The 19,339-nt window shown below is 40.5% G+C and overlaps 1 protein-coding gene across 5 annotated transcripts; it reads left to right on the top strand.

The window, feature by feature from the left end:
- Positions 1 to 7,630: 7,630 nt before the first annotated feature.
- Positions 7,631 to 17,232, top strand: HRG (histidine rich glycoprotein). 5 transcript variants are annotated; one of them, XM_059479740.1, is made up of 8 exons: positions 7,631 to 7,887; positions 10,516 to 10,623; positions 11,582 to 11,669; positions 12,178 to 12,344; positions 13,990 to 14,106; positions 15,141 to 15,227; positions 15,851 to 16,196; positions 16,311 to 17,232. In XM_059479740.1, the coding sequence occupies exons 1-8, from the start codon at positions 7,690 to 7,692 to the stop codon at positions 16,775 to 16,777; spliced, it is 1,578 nt and encodes a 525-aa protein (XP_059335723.1). In that variant the 5' UTR covers positions 7,631 to 7,689; the 3' UTR covers positions 16,778 to 17,232. The 5 variants fall into 5 exon arrangements, with proteins under 5 accessions (XP_059335723.1, XP_059335721.1, XP_059335722.1 ...); XM_059479738.1 differs by having other exon boundaries at positions 16,254 to 17,232; XM_059479739.1 differs by having other exon boundaries at positions 15,851 to 16,277; positions 16,392 to 17,232.
- The last annotated feature ends 2,107 nt before the right edge of the window (positions 17,233 to 19,339 follow it).

Genomic DNA, 19,339 nt, shown 5'->3' with positions numbered 1-19,339 from the left:
ACAGAGGCATTTTCCAGCTACAGTATTTGGCTTTTAATTCTCAAATTCTCCCCATCAAGCAGGGCATGAAGGAAAGGTAACTGTGGAGGATAAAAGAACTTGCAAGGCTGGGACAGCCCAAAGACATCAGAAAAAATATATCCTTGGTAGCAAAATCTGTCAGGGCCCAGAGGAGGATGGCTGCTCCCCAGGGGATGGGGAGATAAGCCAAGTGTGACAATCAGGCTGGCGGGGCAGGGGCCCGTCCTGTGGTGCCTGAGGGAGGTGAGCAGGGCACAGCCAGGCATGGAAGTCAGGTTATTGAAGGAGCCAGGTCGCCAGTCAGGGGCAGTCCTGACTGCCAGGTCGCACCAGCCAGGTGTCAGCCCAGGGGCAGGAGGCAGGCCTGAGGGCAAGCCCTGAACTCGAGTGAGCAAGGCATGGTCAGGGCTGGAGTGGTCATGGCAGCGAGTCAGGCACAGCCCAGCACTGTCCCAGCAAGTCCACAGTGACCAGACAGCGTGAGGGATGTGGGGCTGTGGGTTGGGACCTGCCCCTCCATCTGTGGGTCTGCACCTGCCCCTGCACCTGGGGCCAGGCACAGGCACAGCTGTGACGCAGCAGGAGCTGCAGCTCCGGCAGGGCACAAACGCTGCAGCCTCGGCCTAAAACAGCTCCTGAGGGAAGTGGGGCCGTGGCCTCCCCCAGCACTGCCCAGGAGCCTGTCCCCAAGGCCACCTGTCCCCAAGGCCACCAAGGAACAGCCCCGGCGCGCTGAGCCTGGCACCCCGCATCAAATTCCCCTGGAGCAGCCACACTCTCGGGGCCTGAGAGGGCCACAGCATAGAACAGGGCATGGACAGGGAACAGCCCTGCAGCAATGGGTAGCGTTAAAAGCTAGTGAGGTTTTGCTATTTTGTGGGTAAACTTAATTATAATGTGAAGAGCCTAGCCTATTTAGTATTTCCCGTAGAAAACCTCAAGAAAGATTATTTTTTTCTTAATGCTTCATACCTCACTTAAAGCATGTGGAAGAGCTACCCACATGTAAAGCCTCTGCACACAATTCTGGCTGGTGAAGAATCAAACCCAGGCTGTTGAGATTGTTATGCTCTAGTGATGCTGCTGTGCAGGAAAAACAATGGTTTAAAAAAATCAGCCTGATTCTTTCTTGAGATAGGTCATATTAACTGCTTTATAATAAAAGCCACAGGGACACTCGACAGCATGCAGCCAAGAAAAATCAATTTCACTAAAGTCAGACATGGTAATTGTACTGACAAAAACAAACATAAATAAATGAGAAGACAAGAAGAAAAAGAATGAACATAGGAAAGAAATGTCATCTGTGGCCAGGAGTACACTGAAATTTGCAATAATTAAGGGGTTTGTATGAGACCATAAAGCCTTTTTCCAGTTGCCACCAGATCTGTAAGACCATTTCTTCAAAACAAAATCAATAAAATATTGTTTCAAGCTTTTATGAGCTGTATCATCCCTAGAGATCCTGGATAATTTCTACATTTAAAGAGCCTTCCAACAAAGAACTATGGTTTTGTCAAAGTATCCTGGCATTATGCAAGTTGATTAAAATGTATTATTTTACTATTATAAATAAAATATAAAGTATTATTTTATTTTGAGTGGGGACAAAATAATACTGAAATTTTTAGAATTTTATTCACAGAAACTGTGTTTGCATTTTCAGTCTGCAAAACTCTTACAAACATAAATTTGATATAAAGAAGTAATTTAATTGCTTCAAAGATTAAAATAAGCTAAAAACAGATGTGTGAAACATATCAGCTGAGCCAAATATAATTCCACTTTAATTCTACATTATGAGAAATTTCAATATATTTTGGTTTCATTCATTTCAGAGTAGAAAAACTTTCAAAATCAGATAGCTCTTGAAAAATCCTAAAATTCAAATGCTAACTAGCAGTAGGAGCTCTAGGCTATGTCAGCATTCCCTTTTTCATCAAGTCATCCAATTACTTCGTCTTGTTTTTCCCTCGGGAAGTTTCACCTTTGCCAGCTCAGGTTTCTCTAACACAGCCAGTGTGTTCTCCTTCCCTGGACAGGAACTGCTGATCTGCCACATGCCCCAGTCTGGGATCCCAGGCACTCACACAGAGCACCCATGGCTGCCTTCAGTGAGCCAGGGAACAGAGCACTGGGGCAACAGCCTGTCACACTTCAGGGATCTTCAAAACACTGGGTCTGCTCCTCTTTTCAGTTAATCACCACACTTTTCACTTCTGCTGCACGGTCCTTTATAGTAACTGTTTGCATGTTGATTCTATTCTCACTGTGGCTCCATCAGTTTAATGACATTACTGAGACTTTTATCAACATACACAACCAGATTCTTCCCCTAAAGGAGCATTGGGGAAGAAATCAGCTTCATTAACTGCTAGCCACAGACACAAATACCCCGTTTCACTCAGTTATTTTTCTTAACTATGGCTCCTTACAACAGTAAATTGAACAGCCACAGTGAATGGAGATGAATGGAGTTGGTGTGAACATAAGCAGGGGAAACTGGAAAGTCTGGATGCCCAGTTTTGAGCATTCCATTTGGATACTGTGTAGCCTGCTCTGCAGATGAGGCTCAGAAATGACACTTGAATCAATAATTTCCCTAACTTGGATTTGGGATTTGGGTTCAAAGACTTCTCTGATTTAAAAATAAACAGAAGAAGGGGTGTTTATTTGAGCAATAACTGTACCTCCAGTACAGATCAGCAAAGCACCAGTGGCCAGTGCAGAGTCACGAACATTTCCTTTATTTGCTGTGGCCACTCCAGCACAGAGTCCATCCCCAGTTTCAGTGTCACCTGACCCACCACCAGTGTTACCATAATAGAGTCCTGGTACTCATGTCCAAGATTAAATTCTTGAATTACAAGAAGGAGTCTGAGGTTGTACAGTTTCTGTGTTTCCTTTGTCCTCAGGACATACCTGGATACTGCAGCACTCCATATGGCATTGATATTATTAACAGCTGGTAGCATTTATTCATCAGGACTTCAAACCCTGCTGCTGATTCAGCACCTTTATGCCAATCTGTGAGTGGGCCAGCACTGCAGCATTCTCCCTCCAGCGCACCCACATGGGCAGCTTGTCTCCACACAGTGACTTGAGACAGGACTGCAGGAAATCCTCTTAAAAACGTGCCCAGGTTGTGCTGAACCTCTCCATCTCCTGGCCTCAGCTTGCAGGCAGTGTGAGCAAAGCAGCTGGGCAGTAACACACCCTGTGTCCCTCCAGCCACACCCCAGGTGCCCCTCACCTCCTGCCAGGCTCTGAACTGTTACGTGCTGCTTGTCCTTGTCCTGCAGAGAACAGGCCAGTGACACAAAGAAGCCTTCATCCAGTACTGGAGGTGAGAAGCAGATGGATTTGGGCAGACCATTCCCAATTCACTTTTCGATTTTGTTTTACAGTTTTTCAACACTTATTGATCTTATGATATAATACCATCCATCAATAACTTAGCTGGGCAATATGTGGCCTAAAATGTGGTCTGATGCTTGTTTGAGCAAACATTCCAATTTCACATGAACAACATTTTTTATTCAGGCATAGATAAATGATGGTCAATAACCTCCAGGAATGTTGACATTTTTATCTGATACTTTCAAGCCTTCACCTCTGAATATAGTGAGGCACCATGTACAAAAACAGGAACAGTAATATTCAAAGGAAACAGAAGATTTTTAAAAGCAAGATCCAGACATCAAAGTTCTTAAGAAGAGTTTTAAAAACAAGGTTTTTATAAAATAAACTAAGTATAAAATTTATTTGTGTGACTTCAGAACCTACCTATTGCACACACTTCATAGTTAAGCATTTTCTTCTGCATCTGAGATGTAGAACTCCCTCTGACTATTCTTAACATCAGATTCTTAACCTCACCTTTTCCCCCAGCCTCTCAAGCCCCTCTGCAAAAAGGTCAGTCTTTCAACTTATCCTTACAGTCATCAATTTACAATTAGACTGCTTTTTTCTGAAAAGCAATTTGGAGCCAAAGACACTGAGGACAAGACAAGGAATACTGACACCCTTTTTATCCCCTGTATTAGTCCTTGAGGCCTCCTAAGCAACAAGACTTCTGTAACTACATTGTCAACCTGCTCACTTGACAGTTTGTCTCCTCCAAGTAGCTTTTGAACTTAAGGTCTCTTTGAGTGAAATTTGATAGACAAGGTGATGGAACTTCTACAAGTTTGACAAAAAACTGGTGACTGGTAAAGAAAAAAAAGCTGGCAGGCTTAGAAAATAAGCTGCAGAGAGGGGGAACTGGAGCTGGAGCTGCTACTCTGAAAACCATAACCAAAGCAAATTTGTCTAACATTGCATTTGCATTGGAGGCATCCTGTTTACACCCAGCAGACAAAAATAAGACATGTCACATTTACATATTTTTCTGTCCTACTTGGGGGCATTCCTGTTAAGTGCAGAGCCACCCCAAGAACTGCAAATCTTTTTTGGTTTTTGCATCAAGACAAATAAGGCCTGAAGCTCTGGGGAATTTCAGACTGAAGAAAAACAGAAGCCAGCCTAGAATTCACCTCTAAGCAGCCAGAGCCACATGTCTGTGTTAGCTGGGCTCTGGCTTGGGAGCAGGAGTGGCTGCAGAGCAGCACAGTACGAGATGGGAAAGGCTTTGCTGCCTGCATAGGTGACAGAGCTGTGCCATGTGGTGACACCAGCCTGGGTGTGAAGCACTGCTGCAGAAGGCAGAGAACAGTCTGCTCAGAGCAGCTGTACTCCCAAGAAGCCAGGGATATCTGTAAATAATTACAGCTGTACTTTAGGAAAGGAGGAATTGGCTATTGCATATCATCTCCTTTATGTGTCAGCTCTCCTTTTCCTATCCCTCTAGTTTAAAGTTATATTTATTGCACATTTCATACACTGTTTTTCAAGAGGGGAAGATAAGCCTCTTTGATGTGTTCTCCCAGAGCTCTGGAGAGGTTTAGGATGGATGTTTATTACCATATCCTTAAAGTCTGAACGTGGATCACCTCTTACTGTTGCAAGTCAAGCCTTGGTAAAAGTCATAAACGAGGTTTTGATACACTATGCAAGAGAAATGGCATGTTTGGATAAATATTTCTATTCCTTTCAGCAATCTATTTACAGAGATGTCTTCATTAAAGCAACACACAAAACTTAAAAGTAATAAATATAAAAACAAAATAAGATTTTAAAAAGATATCAAACTGAAGGAGAAGTGATAAAAATACATTACTCTGACTTAAGTACAACCAATATTTAATTAACTGCTCTTACTGTGCCTGGAGTTCTTGTCAATGCTTTAATAAAAGGGTTGAATCTTTCTTTTCCAAAGAAATCAAGGACAAAACTCTCTAGAGTGGAAACAGAGTCTTACTTTACTTCTGCAGTCAATTTTGCAGGAATTGCACATTTTCCACTGTTTATTCATACTGTTTCAATTTCATACATAAAATATACATAAGCTATGGTAAAAAAAAATTATGAGTGTCACAATGAACAAGAAGAGAACAGAGGAGGGAAAAAAGGAACAATCTGCAAACAACAGACAGCTGAGAAAATTATGTTATAAATCATCTAATCCAATGCTTTTCTTCAGTATCTCTGCCCATTTGAAAAAATTAACAAGTATTGTAATAAATGAGTTGGGGTGCAATTTGGAACACAGCAATAACAGGAACTTTATTTTTAAATGATGTGATATATTTCAAATGTCTTTGATTATTTACACAACATTTATTTCACTGCTTTTTTACCATTATCTGGAAGAGATTCTGAGTAATTATAATGAAATATTGTAAAATCAAGCCAAAAGAAATTATATATTTCATCAGAACAGTTGTACATCCAGCCCAGTATCCATCTCTCCCAGTAGAAAATTGTGGTTAGATGAAGGTCATGACCTGTCCCAAAAAGACAGTTGTGGTTAGATGAAGCTCATGGCCTGCCCCTCTCTGCAAAGCATTCCCCTTGTACTTTTCCAGCACCCAGAATCATTCTACCAGGGACTTTAAAGGATTCTCTTCTGCTGAGTCTTTCTAGTACCCAGGTCAGGACCTGCTGCCCATGGACTTTTCTAAGCAATTTCTGCCCCCAGTGACAGTATCTGCATCCAGATCCTTCTCTGGCAACAAATTCCACAAGTGGGGGGAATATTTTTGACCATTTTAAACTTACTCATGATTGTTTTTGGTATCCCTGCTTCTAATATTGTAAGATGTTCCATTTAGCTTATCTATTACCAGAGAACTGTTAAGTGTGTCCTGAACTAACTACAAATGAAATATACTGCTTCAGCTCAGTTCATTTTAAAGCATGGTTTCTTAGACAACAGACATGTTAAGAGGTGGAATTTTTAAAAATAAAGATTAATTAAATGAGGTAATTGTTAAGGATAATTATTCACTGTATTTCTGAAGGTTTCTCAAAAAAATAAGTAAAAAACCTCTTCATGGTCAAACATGTAAATCCAAGTCATAGAATCATAGAATGTTTTGATTTGGAAGGGACCTTAAAGATCATCCAGCTTCCAGCCCCCAAGTCAATTCTACAGCCAGCACTTTTTCTGTGAGAAGCCAATCCAATCTTCACATCAACCTAGATTTGGAAAATTCCTCATCTGAGTCTGACCTTGTCATTTTGGACTCACTTTGCATTTTTGTATTTTCTTATTTAGCATTTAAATTTTGTACTCCATCTTCAGCCACTCCCTGACAAGCAATTACTGCCTTTTAAGAATGTCTTAAACCATCCTGAATAAAAGATTTTGAATACAATGAGAGAACATCTCATCCTTTCTGCTTAGGAGAGGATATTGGCATATTCTTGAAAGGTATAAATCTTACTAGGCACTGCATTATTTTATTAAATACAAAAAGAAAAATTACCAGCAATTCTCTAAAGAAGTCTATGAAGGCTACCACAGCCAGAACACACACAAAACTGCTCAGGTTGAGAATGCAAAGGCACCTTTATGTAACTTCTTGCCACATCTAGATTACACAGTATTAGCCAGTCTGTCCCTTTCTGAGCACCAGTCTGAAACGATGTAAAGCTGATAGAAATCTGCTCTAAATTTTCTTTAGCTGGAGGAGTAGCAGGTACCCACATAGCAGCTACAGACCACCAGCCTGCAGTGCACCTTGAGCTTTTCCACATCTGAGTGAATTCCTTATTTCTCCTTCACTAGTTGCCTGGTGGTTAAGGATCTATAAAAACAGGGATATGAATATAGCCATAATTTGACCACAAATATTTCAGCATATTTTCAGTTCAACTGTTTTAATAGTAAACAGAAGACCAAGATTGTGTAATATCTGCACACATAAACTGGACCTTCTTACTGCCAGGCTCAGCCTAACACAGTTAGAAGTAAGTTCTTTCCATGATAAAGCACCATTGCACAACATCTGCATAAAGATTCATAAGCAGGCCCTTTGATGGGTAGTCCAGAGAGGTTATAAAGCCTATTTTCTTCAAAATCTGATCAATCACTATATAATCATTTACTTGCTGTTTGCAAATGTTAATCCAGGGTCAAGGTAATGGCTGCCTGACATGACACTTAAACTTATATAAAACCATGCCCTTTTAGCATTTATTTATAACTTTGGAGGGCTGCTCTGATTTAAAAGCAGGCTGGCTTTATCAGGGCATGGGCACAAGTGACCGCACACTGCAAACAAAATGCTGCTTTTAGCTTCAGCTTTTTTTCTAACACTACTGCAGTGCTCTAATGCCCAAAATGAAATAAGCATTACACCTGCAGACTGTAGCACCATTGAAACAGATGCAGGAGTGGCCCTGGATTTGGTCAACAGACATCGCAGAGATGGTTACGTATTCGGTTTGTTCCGTGTTGCTGATGCATATGAACTACATTTAGTAAGTATGAACTTAAAGGCTGATTTACACAAGACTGTGACTTTTAAATAATGAGCCAGGTAATTAAGAGCTTATGTTTATTGCTTTTACTAGAACAATGTTGATGTAATCCAATGAATCAGCTGTGATTTACACTACCTCAGTATTCATTTGTGTATGATTTACTGCACGTAAACTTGATTTCAAACAATGCTGAATGGCCTCTCTTCTCTTGGCCAGCAGGATGTTTGCATAAGAGATGCTCTAAACAGCTCTATACAATTCTGGAAATTAATCTGCTCTGTCTGCTCTCTGGTTTCAGATGTTATACTCAAAATTTATATTCAGAAGTTTTCTTTATTTCATGAATGTCTAACATTAATTAGACCAATGTATCCTGCAAGATTGGTATTTTGTTATTATCTTAATTTCAGACATAGCTGAATAAACTGGTGGAAAGGGAAAAAGGCAGAGGAAGTCAAAGAAGTTGCTACTCTGCAAAACAGGGGGGGACTGGATAGAGAATCCCTATCAGTCATTTTCTATTTCCTTCCTATTTCCATTTTTTTTTTCCGAGAGAAGATACATAAGCATTTCTCAATGACTGCTGAAATGCCAAAACAAATCAATAGCAGAAAAAGCAATAGAATAAAAATGTCTTTGACTAGTACATAAAAGAGATCAAGGACAAGCAGATTTACTAATCCACCTGGTAGCTTTCAGCTGCTTGATTATGAAACTGGTATCCAGGCACACATGCACCATCACAGAAATCTCAGTATAGCAACAGAAGAAACAGGCTAGTGTTTGATGGAGCTGCTTAGTAGTGCCTGTAAGGACAAGTACAGATTCAGAAAGGGACCCAAAGGCCAGGTTGCCACAGGTCTTCAGCAGCTATACCTGCAAAAAACCTGATGGATTTTTTTGCTTTTCAAAGACAAGAATGCAGTAAGTTATACCATTGGGTTGTACACAGTAGTCAGGCAGTTAAAGAGCTTCAGCTAGGAAGAATCTCTTCTGCATTAAGAGATTTAAACCCTGAAGTCTCCTGTCCTTGAAGAATTCTGCTGCCATGCAGATATGTGTGTGCCACCCCTCTTCAGCTGTCACAGTGTCTACAAGAATAGAAAAGACACTTTATCTATCTGACTGCTAAAAAATCCTTTCTGTATAAGGTCTCTGTATGTTCTCAGACCCAAAGCTACCAGATGTGACCTCCTGCACAAGAATTTAATTGTACAAGAATTTTTTTTTTCCATTGCCAAGATAATATTAAGAATATGTATATATTTAAAAAAAAAGATCAAAACATTATTTTTGTTTTTCCATGCAATAGTGTGCAACAGGTTTATAATATCAGCCCCCTCAGAAACCTAAGCAGAGGAATTCCAGCCAAATCTCTACTGGGTTTACACAGGAGTTCTAGAAGCATAAGACATTCAGGTATCCACAGCAAAACAGTTCTGGACTTGTGTAGAACTGTAGTGGGCAAAATGCTTTTAAAACAACTAAGAAGATACCATATTTCCCTCAAAGAGCTATTGAGCAGATGAACAGAGGAATTTTCTGTGTATTTGGATGTAGACACTTAACCCCTATTTTAAGATTATACACAATGCTAAGATATACAAATATTGCAAAACCAGTGTTTAACATGACATTGGTGGACTCTTTCTAGTGAAAATATTACACTAGACTGCAGCAATTCTTCAACAAGGTCTCATCTATAAAGAAACACTGAAAAGGGAATCTGAATGGATGGAATTTCATAAAGCCCAAGGACACTTCTTCACAGTGAAGGGCTTTGCATGTTTTTATCTAAATGACAAAATAAAATACATATGTGTTTATTCTGAATGTCCGTACAAGGGCTGAATAAAGTTTAAATAATCCATTCCAAAACGGTTTCTGTGGGCCACAGAAAATTCTTAGCACCAGATGCCATTACACTGCCATCCAAATTCAAATTTTAATTCTCCTAATCGTATTTTCTCAGGAGACAGAACATACTAGAATAGTTTCAGAGTTGAGGGTTCTGATTGGGATTATTAAAGTTTTGTTGCATCACTCCCTGAATAAACTGAGCAGGAAGCAAAGTTCTGAAAGTCTCTGGTCACTAAGGTAATTTGAAATGGATGTACATACGGAATTGGCTGCCTAGACAACTGATGTCCAAATAGAACAGTACATTCTATGGGAAAATCAGAAATAGGGAATGGCAACCTTTTAACACTGGCATTTTCCCTACTTGATGAATGTCACATTAACAACAGACACTTCTCACAGGTTATCAACAACAGGATAAGAGGCAACAAGTGTAAGTTGCAGGAAGGGAAATTCTGACTACATATAAGACTAAATCATGGAGAAAGTGGTGAAGTACTAGAATGGCCCAGAAATGTTGTGGAATGTCTGTCTTGGTGGTACACAGAATGCAGTTTCAGCTTTGCCTTGAGAAAGTGGCTTGGCAAGATGACCTCCAAAGGTCCCTTCCAGCCTAAACATTTCCTATACTTGACAGCTCTGAAAAACCTTAATAAAGAACTGGAGGAGCTTCACTAAAGATAAAATATAGTGACCTCAAAAAAAGTTTATTTCAGATCAAACTGCTTGTCTACAAACTCTGTTTTACTTGCACTTCTCTTCCAGGGAAACTCAACAGTCCTCTACCTAACTTTGGATGTGCTGGAAACGGAATGCTCTGTCTTATCCAGAAGACACTGGGAGTCCTGTGACTACAGTGACACCTATCCAATGGCAAGCAATGGCATCTGCACCTACTCATATCCCAATAATGCACTAACTTGATCTTCCTCTGGACTGCCCAGAAATTTGTGTCTCAGTGAACACTGAGCTTTAATATGGCTCTTTCTAAACCAAATTCTATCTAATTCTAGAATGTTAAGCATATGCTAAAGGCTTGGGAAAGGATTGAATCTTCAAATAAGTATAACTTTATTTAACTTGCTGTCTCAAAGGAACTGTACTCCACATTCCACTGCTTGTGGCAGAACTTATGTTTTAAGGGTAATTTGCTGACAACTAAAGGGCACTAGAAATTATTTTTAAAGCATGTTCCTGGTATATGAGCCAGAAATACCAGTGGTATATTTTGTCAGTTTTCTGTCATAACATTTGTGGTATGACAGTGGGAAAGATTGGTAGTGTCACTACATGAACGATATACAGCAATACTTGCCTTTTCTTTTGCACTCCAGTGATGAGAACTCCCAGTCCAAAACTTTTTTTAAATAGGAGTTGTGATACTATGACAAAGGAGAAAGAAGAAGGGCCAGGAGCAGGGAAGAGAAAGCATTTATTCTTTTTTTTTTTTTTATTGGCAAAAAGGAATTGATGAAAAGGTCCATCCACTTTTGACCAATATTTGTGTAACATGGCATTCTAAGTTTCCCTGTCATCTTGCCTTATCCTACTCTAAAAAAGCATCAGGATGACTAAGAAAGCTGTTTCAGTTTTCCATTGTCTACTCAATCATGCAAACTGAGAATTAAAATAAAAGCTCTTGTACAGAGAGATCCCATTTTATCTGAAGACAAATTTTGAGTGGTACCTGATCAAACATGCCATTAATGACCACATCTGTTATTCTTAGAGGTACTGCACATTAAAAGGAGGTATAATTTCTATGATCGCCTACATCCAATTAAATCCAGGGAAAATAACATCATAATCATGTATTCTTTTTTCCTCTCAGGACTTTGGGCAATGTAAGATTATCACATATACAAACCATCTGCTGAAGAAACCTCAACTATATGGATTTAATTGTACATTAAGTCCAGGTAAAATAACCACTGCTGTAAGCTAATGCATACCTCAAACCAGCCCTTGTACCAAAGTCTGTACACCACCAGTGTATGGAAACCATAACAGATCCATTCATCTGCTTGTAATTCATATTTTAGATAATTCAAATGGAATGTTAAGAATGAGTAATAGAATTAAGGTTACCCTACTCCTCTAAACCAGACTTTATTGATGTCAGCTGATATCACCATTCCAGTCCACCAAAATATCATAATGAACATCAGAACAAATGTAAATTTGGGAAGACTGCACATTTGGGGTGGTAAGAATCTAAGGTGATTTATAAGAATACTCATTTTCATGGGTTTGGGTTTTTTTCACATTACAGAACAAACCCTTATTTGTGGAGCAAGGGACAGGTATTTCACTTCCAAGGAAATGCTGCATTTAAGTTTCACATTATGAGTTCCCATTTAAGGCATGGGCACACTCCCAAGAGTATTAAGATCCACCGTAATATTAGTCAATTATTTGTTTTCACAGTTCCACCTGACTTAGTAGAGTGCAAAGATTGTCCTGTGAAACTTGAAGCCTTAGAAGTCACTGAGGAACACAAAGATATTGCTGCAAAGGCCCTGAGGAAATTCAACAGTGAAGGTAACCACACAAACAATTTTGCTGTGGACAAAGTTGAAAGAGTTTTAAAGATGGTAAGTGGCATTTTCTCCTAGAATTACTTAGAAATGACACAATTTTGCGAGCAACTCCAAGACCATGGGACCAGAACTGAAACCCTTGTGGGATCAGATTTAAGTTGAAGGTCCTACTTTAGCAAAGACTTGTTATCAACTTTAATTTAGGTGTGTGAAAGCAAAAGGACTTCTCATTTGCTAAAGAACTATGACAGTATGATGGCATTCAGAATTCAAGGCCTCCTTTGTGTACATTTTTTAATTTTGACATACGTGACATACATGGGTTTATTTACTACTGAGCAGACTTCAAGATGGACAGTCAGGTATTATCACAGTCACACTTTTGTCAGTTGCAGACAGATAATTTTTTACTCTTAGAATATTTATCCCATGGTACAACAAACAGTAGAACATGCTCAGCATCATTTTGACTCTTGCTGCAGAGCAAAGCAGCACTCTGAGGAAGGGAGGTGAATTTGTGCTGTAACTCTTGAAGAACCTCTGGGTCTGCTAAATATCTCCATATCTAAGTGAAGTCAACATGAAGACTTATCCTTTGGGTGATTTGAAGTATATTTATAACAAAATTTCTTGTTGGTAGATACTGGAGGCATGGTAGATACTTAAACAGCATGGGATCATTCTGCCAACACATGTGTCAGCCCAGGACGCCTCTGTAATGAGGTCCCAAGGCTCCCACCATAATGCATGTTTATCTTGGAAACTGCCTAAATGATAGCATGCCAAACCCACCTCCCTGCAGCTTTTAATATCGCTTAGAAACCTGACAGTGTCCCACACTGGAGCCCTGTGCACATTGTATCCCTACTGCCTTTTAGAAAGGGATTGTTTTCACATTGCCTGGGTTCATGTGTTTCTCCCCAAACACTTGGTTTTCCTGCTTCACCATCTTCAGCTACAGCAACACTTTACATTGTACTGCTGTATTTTAACACTCAGAAACTATGAATTACAATAAAAAACCATACCATAAAGTATGTGCATGCACTTTCAACCAATTTAGTTTAACTAGTGAAACTCATATGTGCACACATGTTAAGGACACCTTCAACACAGACTTGATATAAAAGTACTGCTATAGCTGGAAATTAAAATGAAACACCTCTTTATGGATTTTAATGGAATCACAAAGGCTTTCTCCCATGTTCATATGGAGTAAGGCCTTCTCTATAACTAATGCCCTTGACAACAAAGAAAGCAACATTTTTACAGTAACCGGCAGAATTTCACTTCAAATTAACATCAGCACTTTAACACTATGCACTCCCAACACTGGAAATGGGTGGTTGCCATTCAATAGATCTCTCTGCTTTCACAGAAGCAGCAGTTCAGTTTAGGGAGAAGACTCTGAAGACACTACTTCCTAAAAACACAGGCTGTAAAAGTAACAGATTTTATACGCATATTAAACAAAGAATTAAAGCAAGCATTCCTGGAAGCTGTTAGGGTGTGATATACAAATTATCTAACCTGTTTTCCTTGCTGAATATGTGTATGTGCATGAACATTTGAACAGGACAGGTAAGAAAAGCATGAGGTAGATGGGATTTTGACAATAAGATGATGTATGGTTGCTCTGAAAATTAAAAGACTTTAAATACACCTAGTCACCACTTCTTCTTTGACCTCTTGGTTTCAGACTGCCTCCCGTGAAGGTCACATTTTAGGATTCTCTATAAAAGAGACCAACTGTTCAAAATCTATGCAGGAAACAGATCAGGCACTGGAATGTGATTTTCTGCATGACTGGCACGCTGTAAGTAAAGTCTTAGTACAAGAACTGATATAAAGGGCGGTACCAGGAAGATTCTACCAATATATTTTCAAGTGTTTATTATAAGCATGCACCCAAACTCAAAACTAAAAATCCAGTACGTTCAAGCCCAGATCCTAATTTTACAGCTGCTCCATTATCTTTTATAAGGAAACAGTCTGAACTCTCAAATCTTAATGTAATTGGAATCTGGCATGTTAGAGTCCTAGGGTTTTTCAGGTTGTATCCAGCTTTTGGATTCAAATTGTGGCCAATCCCTAGCAAATCATTCATGCTCTGTCCATAAAAACTTTTACACCAATATGAGTCATAGATCCTGAAAAAAATATATGTCTTATGTAATCCAAATGAGCTCAGGGTTGCTTTTTTTGCTGCAGAAGAACGGAGAGTGGAATAATTCAAGGTCATCTTCAGAAAACTATTGAAGTGTTCTCTTCACCCCATTTTTCCATTACTATTATAGTCTACACCAAAGAAACAGCTAGGCAAGATCTCATAATTTCAGAATAATTATTTCCCAGAAACTAAATTGAAATAATGAAATAAAACATGGAAAAAATAAAATATGTAAAACTTTTGGTTTATATGATTTACATCCATCACCTTCTCTGGCTTTTTATACTCCAATCGGAACAGATGTTTGACAAGCAAAGGCAGGAAAAAAAAAGGAAGAAAAATCAGGCACCCAAGAGTACTCATTCTGGAGGCATTAGTGGCTGGCCAATTTCTTAGACATCAAAAGGGAAGTGAGATGCAGAGTAGTAGCCCCCTAGGTGCACATGGTGAAGTGCATCTAGAGCGCATCACAGTCAAGAACCCTCAAAACCAGCACTTATTTTAATCATTATTAATCCCTAGCAAGCATTGGTTGGAAGGCTCAGGATCTTATGTGAAGATACTTAAGTGTCAAAGGAATAGCCTAACTTGCAAAATGTTGAACATTCAGTAGTTTGTATTAATTCCATCACAAGAACCCAGATGCACATTGTGGGTTTTTTTCCTTGTCTTTTGCTTAGCACACTGGATTCTGCAAGGCAAGAGTTATCAGTGATGCAGATGAAGCTGATGGAACAGATATAAGCTGTGAAATCTACCATCCCTGGGTATGTACTCAGTTATGGACACATCTCTGCTGTATCCTCATGCAGGTTGCAGCAATCTTGCTTAGTCCACACTGGCAGATGATTGTAACATTTATGCAAATTTTCTATTGCCTGGATGTGATACAACATGTCAGGACAGACTGACCTGCAAGTCCCAGGTCAGTCAAAGGATGAATCAGAATTGAGCTGTCCCTACCACTCCTTTCAAGTGTGTCTTCTCTCAGTTTAGTCACTTGACTAAGTATCAGTGAGTAGAGATTGGCAAAAAAGTTCAAGGGAATTTTAGAAAGCAAGGAGAGGGGAGATGATCTTTATCATATCTGGTATTCCAGTTCATATCACAACAGCTACTCCAGTGTGGATTTGTTTTGATCTATCACAAATACTTCTCAGCTGTTTATATAATTTCAACATGGTGTAGTGCTTCCAGCAAATTTTCAGTAACTTGGCATTTTATTATCTATTCCTTCTCCTCCATCTTGAAAAAAATATGTATTTTTTCCTTAAAGATCATAAGAGCTACGAATGCAAACCTGCTAACTCTCATCTCTCTCTTTCTCATCAATTTCTTCTGCCCTATCAACACCTGATTAATGCTTCCTCCTTGGTGTTTTTATAAACAGCACCATGGCTGTGGGCGAAGAGGGAGACATTCAGCCTTGGGACATCCACACAGACATCATCATTTTGGTCACAGACATCACCATAAGCATCACCACAGACATGAATGTCCCCCCTCTTCTCAGTCCAGACCTGAAGACCCTGAGCATAACCCCAAATCCAGCAAGGAAGATGAAGACAGCAACAAAGAACTTTCTTCTCCCCCTCCTCCCCATGATGAACCAGATCATCATCCTACTCTACCTCCTCATGGACCAGACCATGACCACCCTCCTCACCACCATGGACCATCCTGTCCCCCTCCTCATGGACCAGGTCACCACCACCCTCCTCACCACCATGGACCACCTTGTCCCCCACCTCATGGACCAGATCACGACCATCCTCCTCACCATCATGGACCACCCTGTCCCCCTCCTCATGGACCAGGTCACCACCACCCTCCTCACCATCATGGACCACCCTGTCCCCCTCCTCATGGACCAGGTCACCACCACCCTCCTCACCACCATGGACCACCTTGTCCCCCACCTCATGGACCAGGTCACCACCACCCTCCTCACCATCATGGACCACCCTGTCCCCCTCCTCCAGGACACCCTCCTCATCACCATTACAGACATCATCACAACAAGACAAGCATATCAGGGAAGTACTTTCCCTGCCATGTAACAGGAGCTTTCTATCGCATCCCAGTTCTAAATCAGCAGGATTCTCTCACACCTCCCACTGCAAACTTTTCTAAACTATCCCAATGCAACCTTCATTTTTCCAGCACTGGCTCAAAACTAAAGGAGATGGCAGAATTTCCAGGTTTTCCAGATCACCCTACACAATCAAAATCATGCCCCGGAAAACCCAAACTTGACCTTCCAAAAATTTTGCCTTTATTTCCTCATAGCTTTGTAACAGAAAATTCTCCTATATGACCTCAGAGAAAGATGTTCCAGGCTCAATAATTTCAGGGGCAACCACAGTCCTACAGTCAATGAAAACAGCAGATGGAGAAGTGGGAAAAGCATTCTGTATCTAGGAAGGAGAATCACTGAAAATATTCATTAAGTATTTCAACCTACATCTTCATCATGGCTACCTCAAGCTCCACTGTAACTGAAAGGTTCAAAATTCTGAGTCCCTCACATAATGGGTAAAAATGTCCTCAGAAAACAATGTTCTTTCACTTCTAACACAAAGGAAAATTCTCTAAGAATGCAAATTACCATCTATAATATTTTTTTTCATAATTCGTAATTATAATGTACTTCTCCAAGGAATCTGACCTAGAGGAAATTTGACTGTTTTCCATAAAAAAGTAATCCATGACACTACATTCATGCTTTATACAGATTTATAGAAAATAAAAATGCAAGCATTTTTTTCTTGACACAGTTGCCGGTTTTGTTTTTTGTTTTTTTTTTTTTTTTTTTCACTACACATAATTAGCTATTGGATATTGAACTAGAAATTATATTAAACTCTGAAACTAAACTATTTAAGTATTAAACATCCACAAAGCAAACTCTGGCATAAATTGACTAATGGTGTTTGGGTTAGCACTGTTATCTAGAAGGGGTCTGAGAACAGTTAATGACTTGCTGTCTCACTGCAGGGTGGCCTGCACAGGTGCTTCCATTGCTACAGCTGCTGGTGGTGATACACAGAAATATTGCAGTCAAGGACAGCCCTTCTCAAATAGTTCATAATTGCTCTCAGGGGAAGAGAAAAGCAGATGCATGTAATAACTCTTTCATGTAAATGTTTTCTTTATTGCTGAACCTTCTTCACTGGAAACTGAGTGGGGAGGAGCAGGGAGAAAGAACAGTGGTGCCTCTCTATACTCCAGCCCCCATCAAGGTCAAGTCCCTTCAGACTGTCCGGGGACCAGCAAGCTGGTTCAGAACAGCCATGTCATCAGCAAGAACATGGGATTAATCTCAAAAAAGTTAGTAACTTGATCATCCAAACAGCTTTTTAATGGCATAAAGTGAAACACAGTGCAAAGGCCACACTGAAGAAAAAGAAACAAAATGAGGACCCATTGTGACTGAGTGAAGATTGACTAATTTTTAAAAGTTATCATGTATGAACAAACTTATTTCTGGTTTAGTTTATCCACAGTCTCTAAAGTGCAATTTCTTTAATCAAAACTTGTAGCAAGTGTGGTGAGTTTGCCCTGGCTGGCTGCCAGGTATCCACTAAAGCTGCTCTGTCACTGCTCTCATCAGCCAGACAGGGGAGAGAAAATATAACAGAAAACTCATGGGTCAAGGTAAGGCTTGAGAGTTCACTCACCAAATATCATCACAGGTGAAACTGACTGGACTTGGGGAAATTGGCTTATTACTAATCAAAACAAAGTAAGAGAATGAGAAATAAAGTAAAAACTTTAAAACACCTTTTTCCCAGGCTTCAATTTACTTCTGATTTTCTCTACCTTCTCCCTCAGCTGGTTCAGGAGGATGGGAATGGGAGTTGCAGTCAGCTCATCACATGTTGCTCCTACCCCTCCTTTTCCCTCAGGATAAGGACTCCCTGCACTCTTCCTTGCTCCAGCCAGGGATCCCTCCCACTGGAGGCAGTCCTTCATGAACTGCTCCAGTGTAGGTCCTTTCCATGATGTGCAGTCCTTTAGGAACAAACTGCTCCAGCATTGGTGCCCTCACAAGTCCTGCCAGAAAACCTGCTCCAGCCCAGGCTTCCAGAGGGTCACAGCCTCCACTGGGCATCCACCTGCTCCGGTGTGGGGTCCTCCATGAGCTGCAGGTGAATCCCTGCTGCACCAGTGACCTCCAGGGGTTGTAGGGACACAGCTGCCTCACCATGGTCTGCTCCACAGGCTGCAGGAAAATCTCTACTCCTCACCCACAGCAGTTCCTCCCACACCTTCACAGGCCGTGGGATTTGCATAGCTGTTTTTCTCACATATTCTCTCTCTTCTCTCTCCTGTTCTTTCCCAGTTCCTTTTTCTTTTCCTTCACCACTATGTTATCCCAGAGGCACTACCACCAGCACTGATGGACTCAGTCTTAGCCAGAACTGGATCCATCTTGGAACTGACTGGCATTGGCTCTGTCAGACATAAGAGAAGCCTCCAGCAGCTTCTCACAGAAGCCACCCCTGTAATCCCCTGCTATCAAAACCTTGCCACACAACCCAAATACAGCAAGAAACAGCTGGAACACAGGAGCCAAAGCAATCCCAAGGTGTTCACAGACCCAAAGCAAAGCTATTTGGTGCCACATACAGGAGACAAGCACCAGATGTTCTCAGCCATCTCTAATCCTGGCTTGACCAGACTCAGATGATAGCGTTTAATCCTTTGTTCTTGGGTGTCACATACCTGTAACGATAACAAAGCACTATGATCACTAACTAATCCATAAGCCAGGCAGTCTTCACGTGGCAGCAGAGATGGACTTTCCAACAGGACCATGAAGGACAAGGTTTATCAAGTGCTATTGAAGGGTTATGTGACATTCAACCATATGCAC

This window comes from Ammospiza nelsoni, chromosome 10, assembly GCF_027579445.1.
Source record: "Ammospiza nelsoni isolate bAmmNel1 chromosome 10, bAmmNel1.pri, whole genome shotgun sequence".
Taxonomy (NCBI): domain Eukaryota; kingdom Metazoa; phylum Chordata; class Aves; order Passeriformes; family Passerellidae; genus Ammospiza; species Ammospiza nelsoni.
Note: the sequence above shows the minus strand (reverse complement) of the source record. Positions and strands in the feature narration are given on the sequence as shown.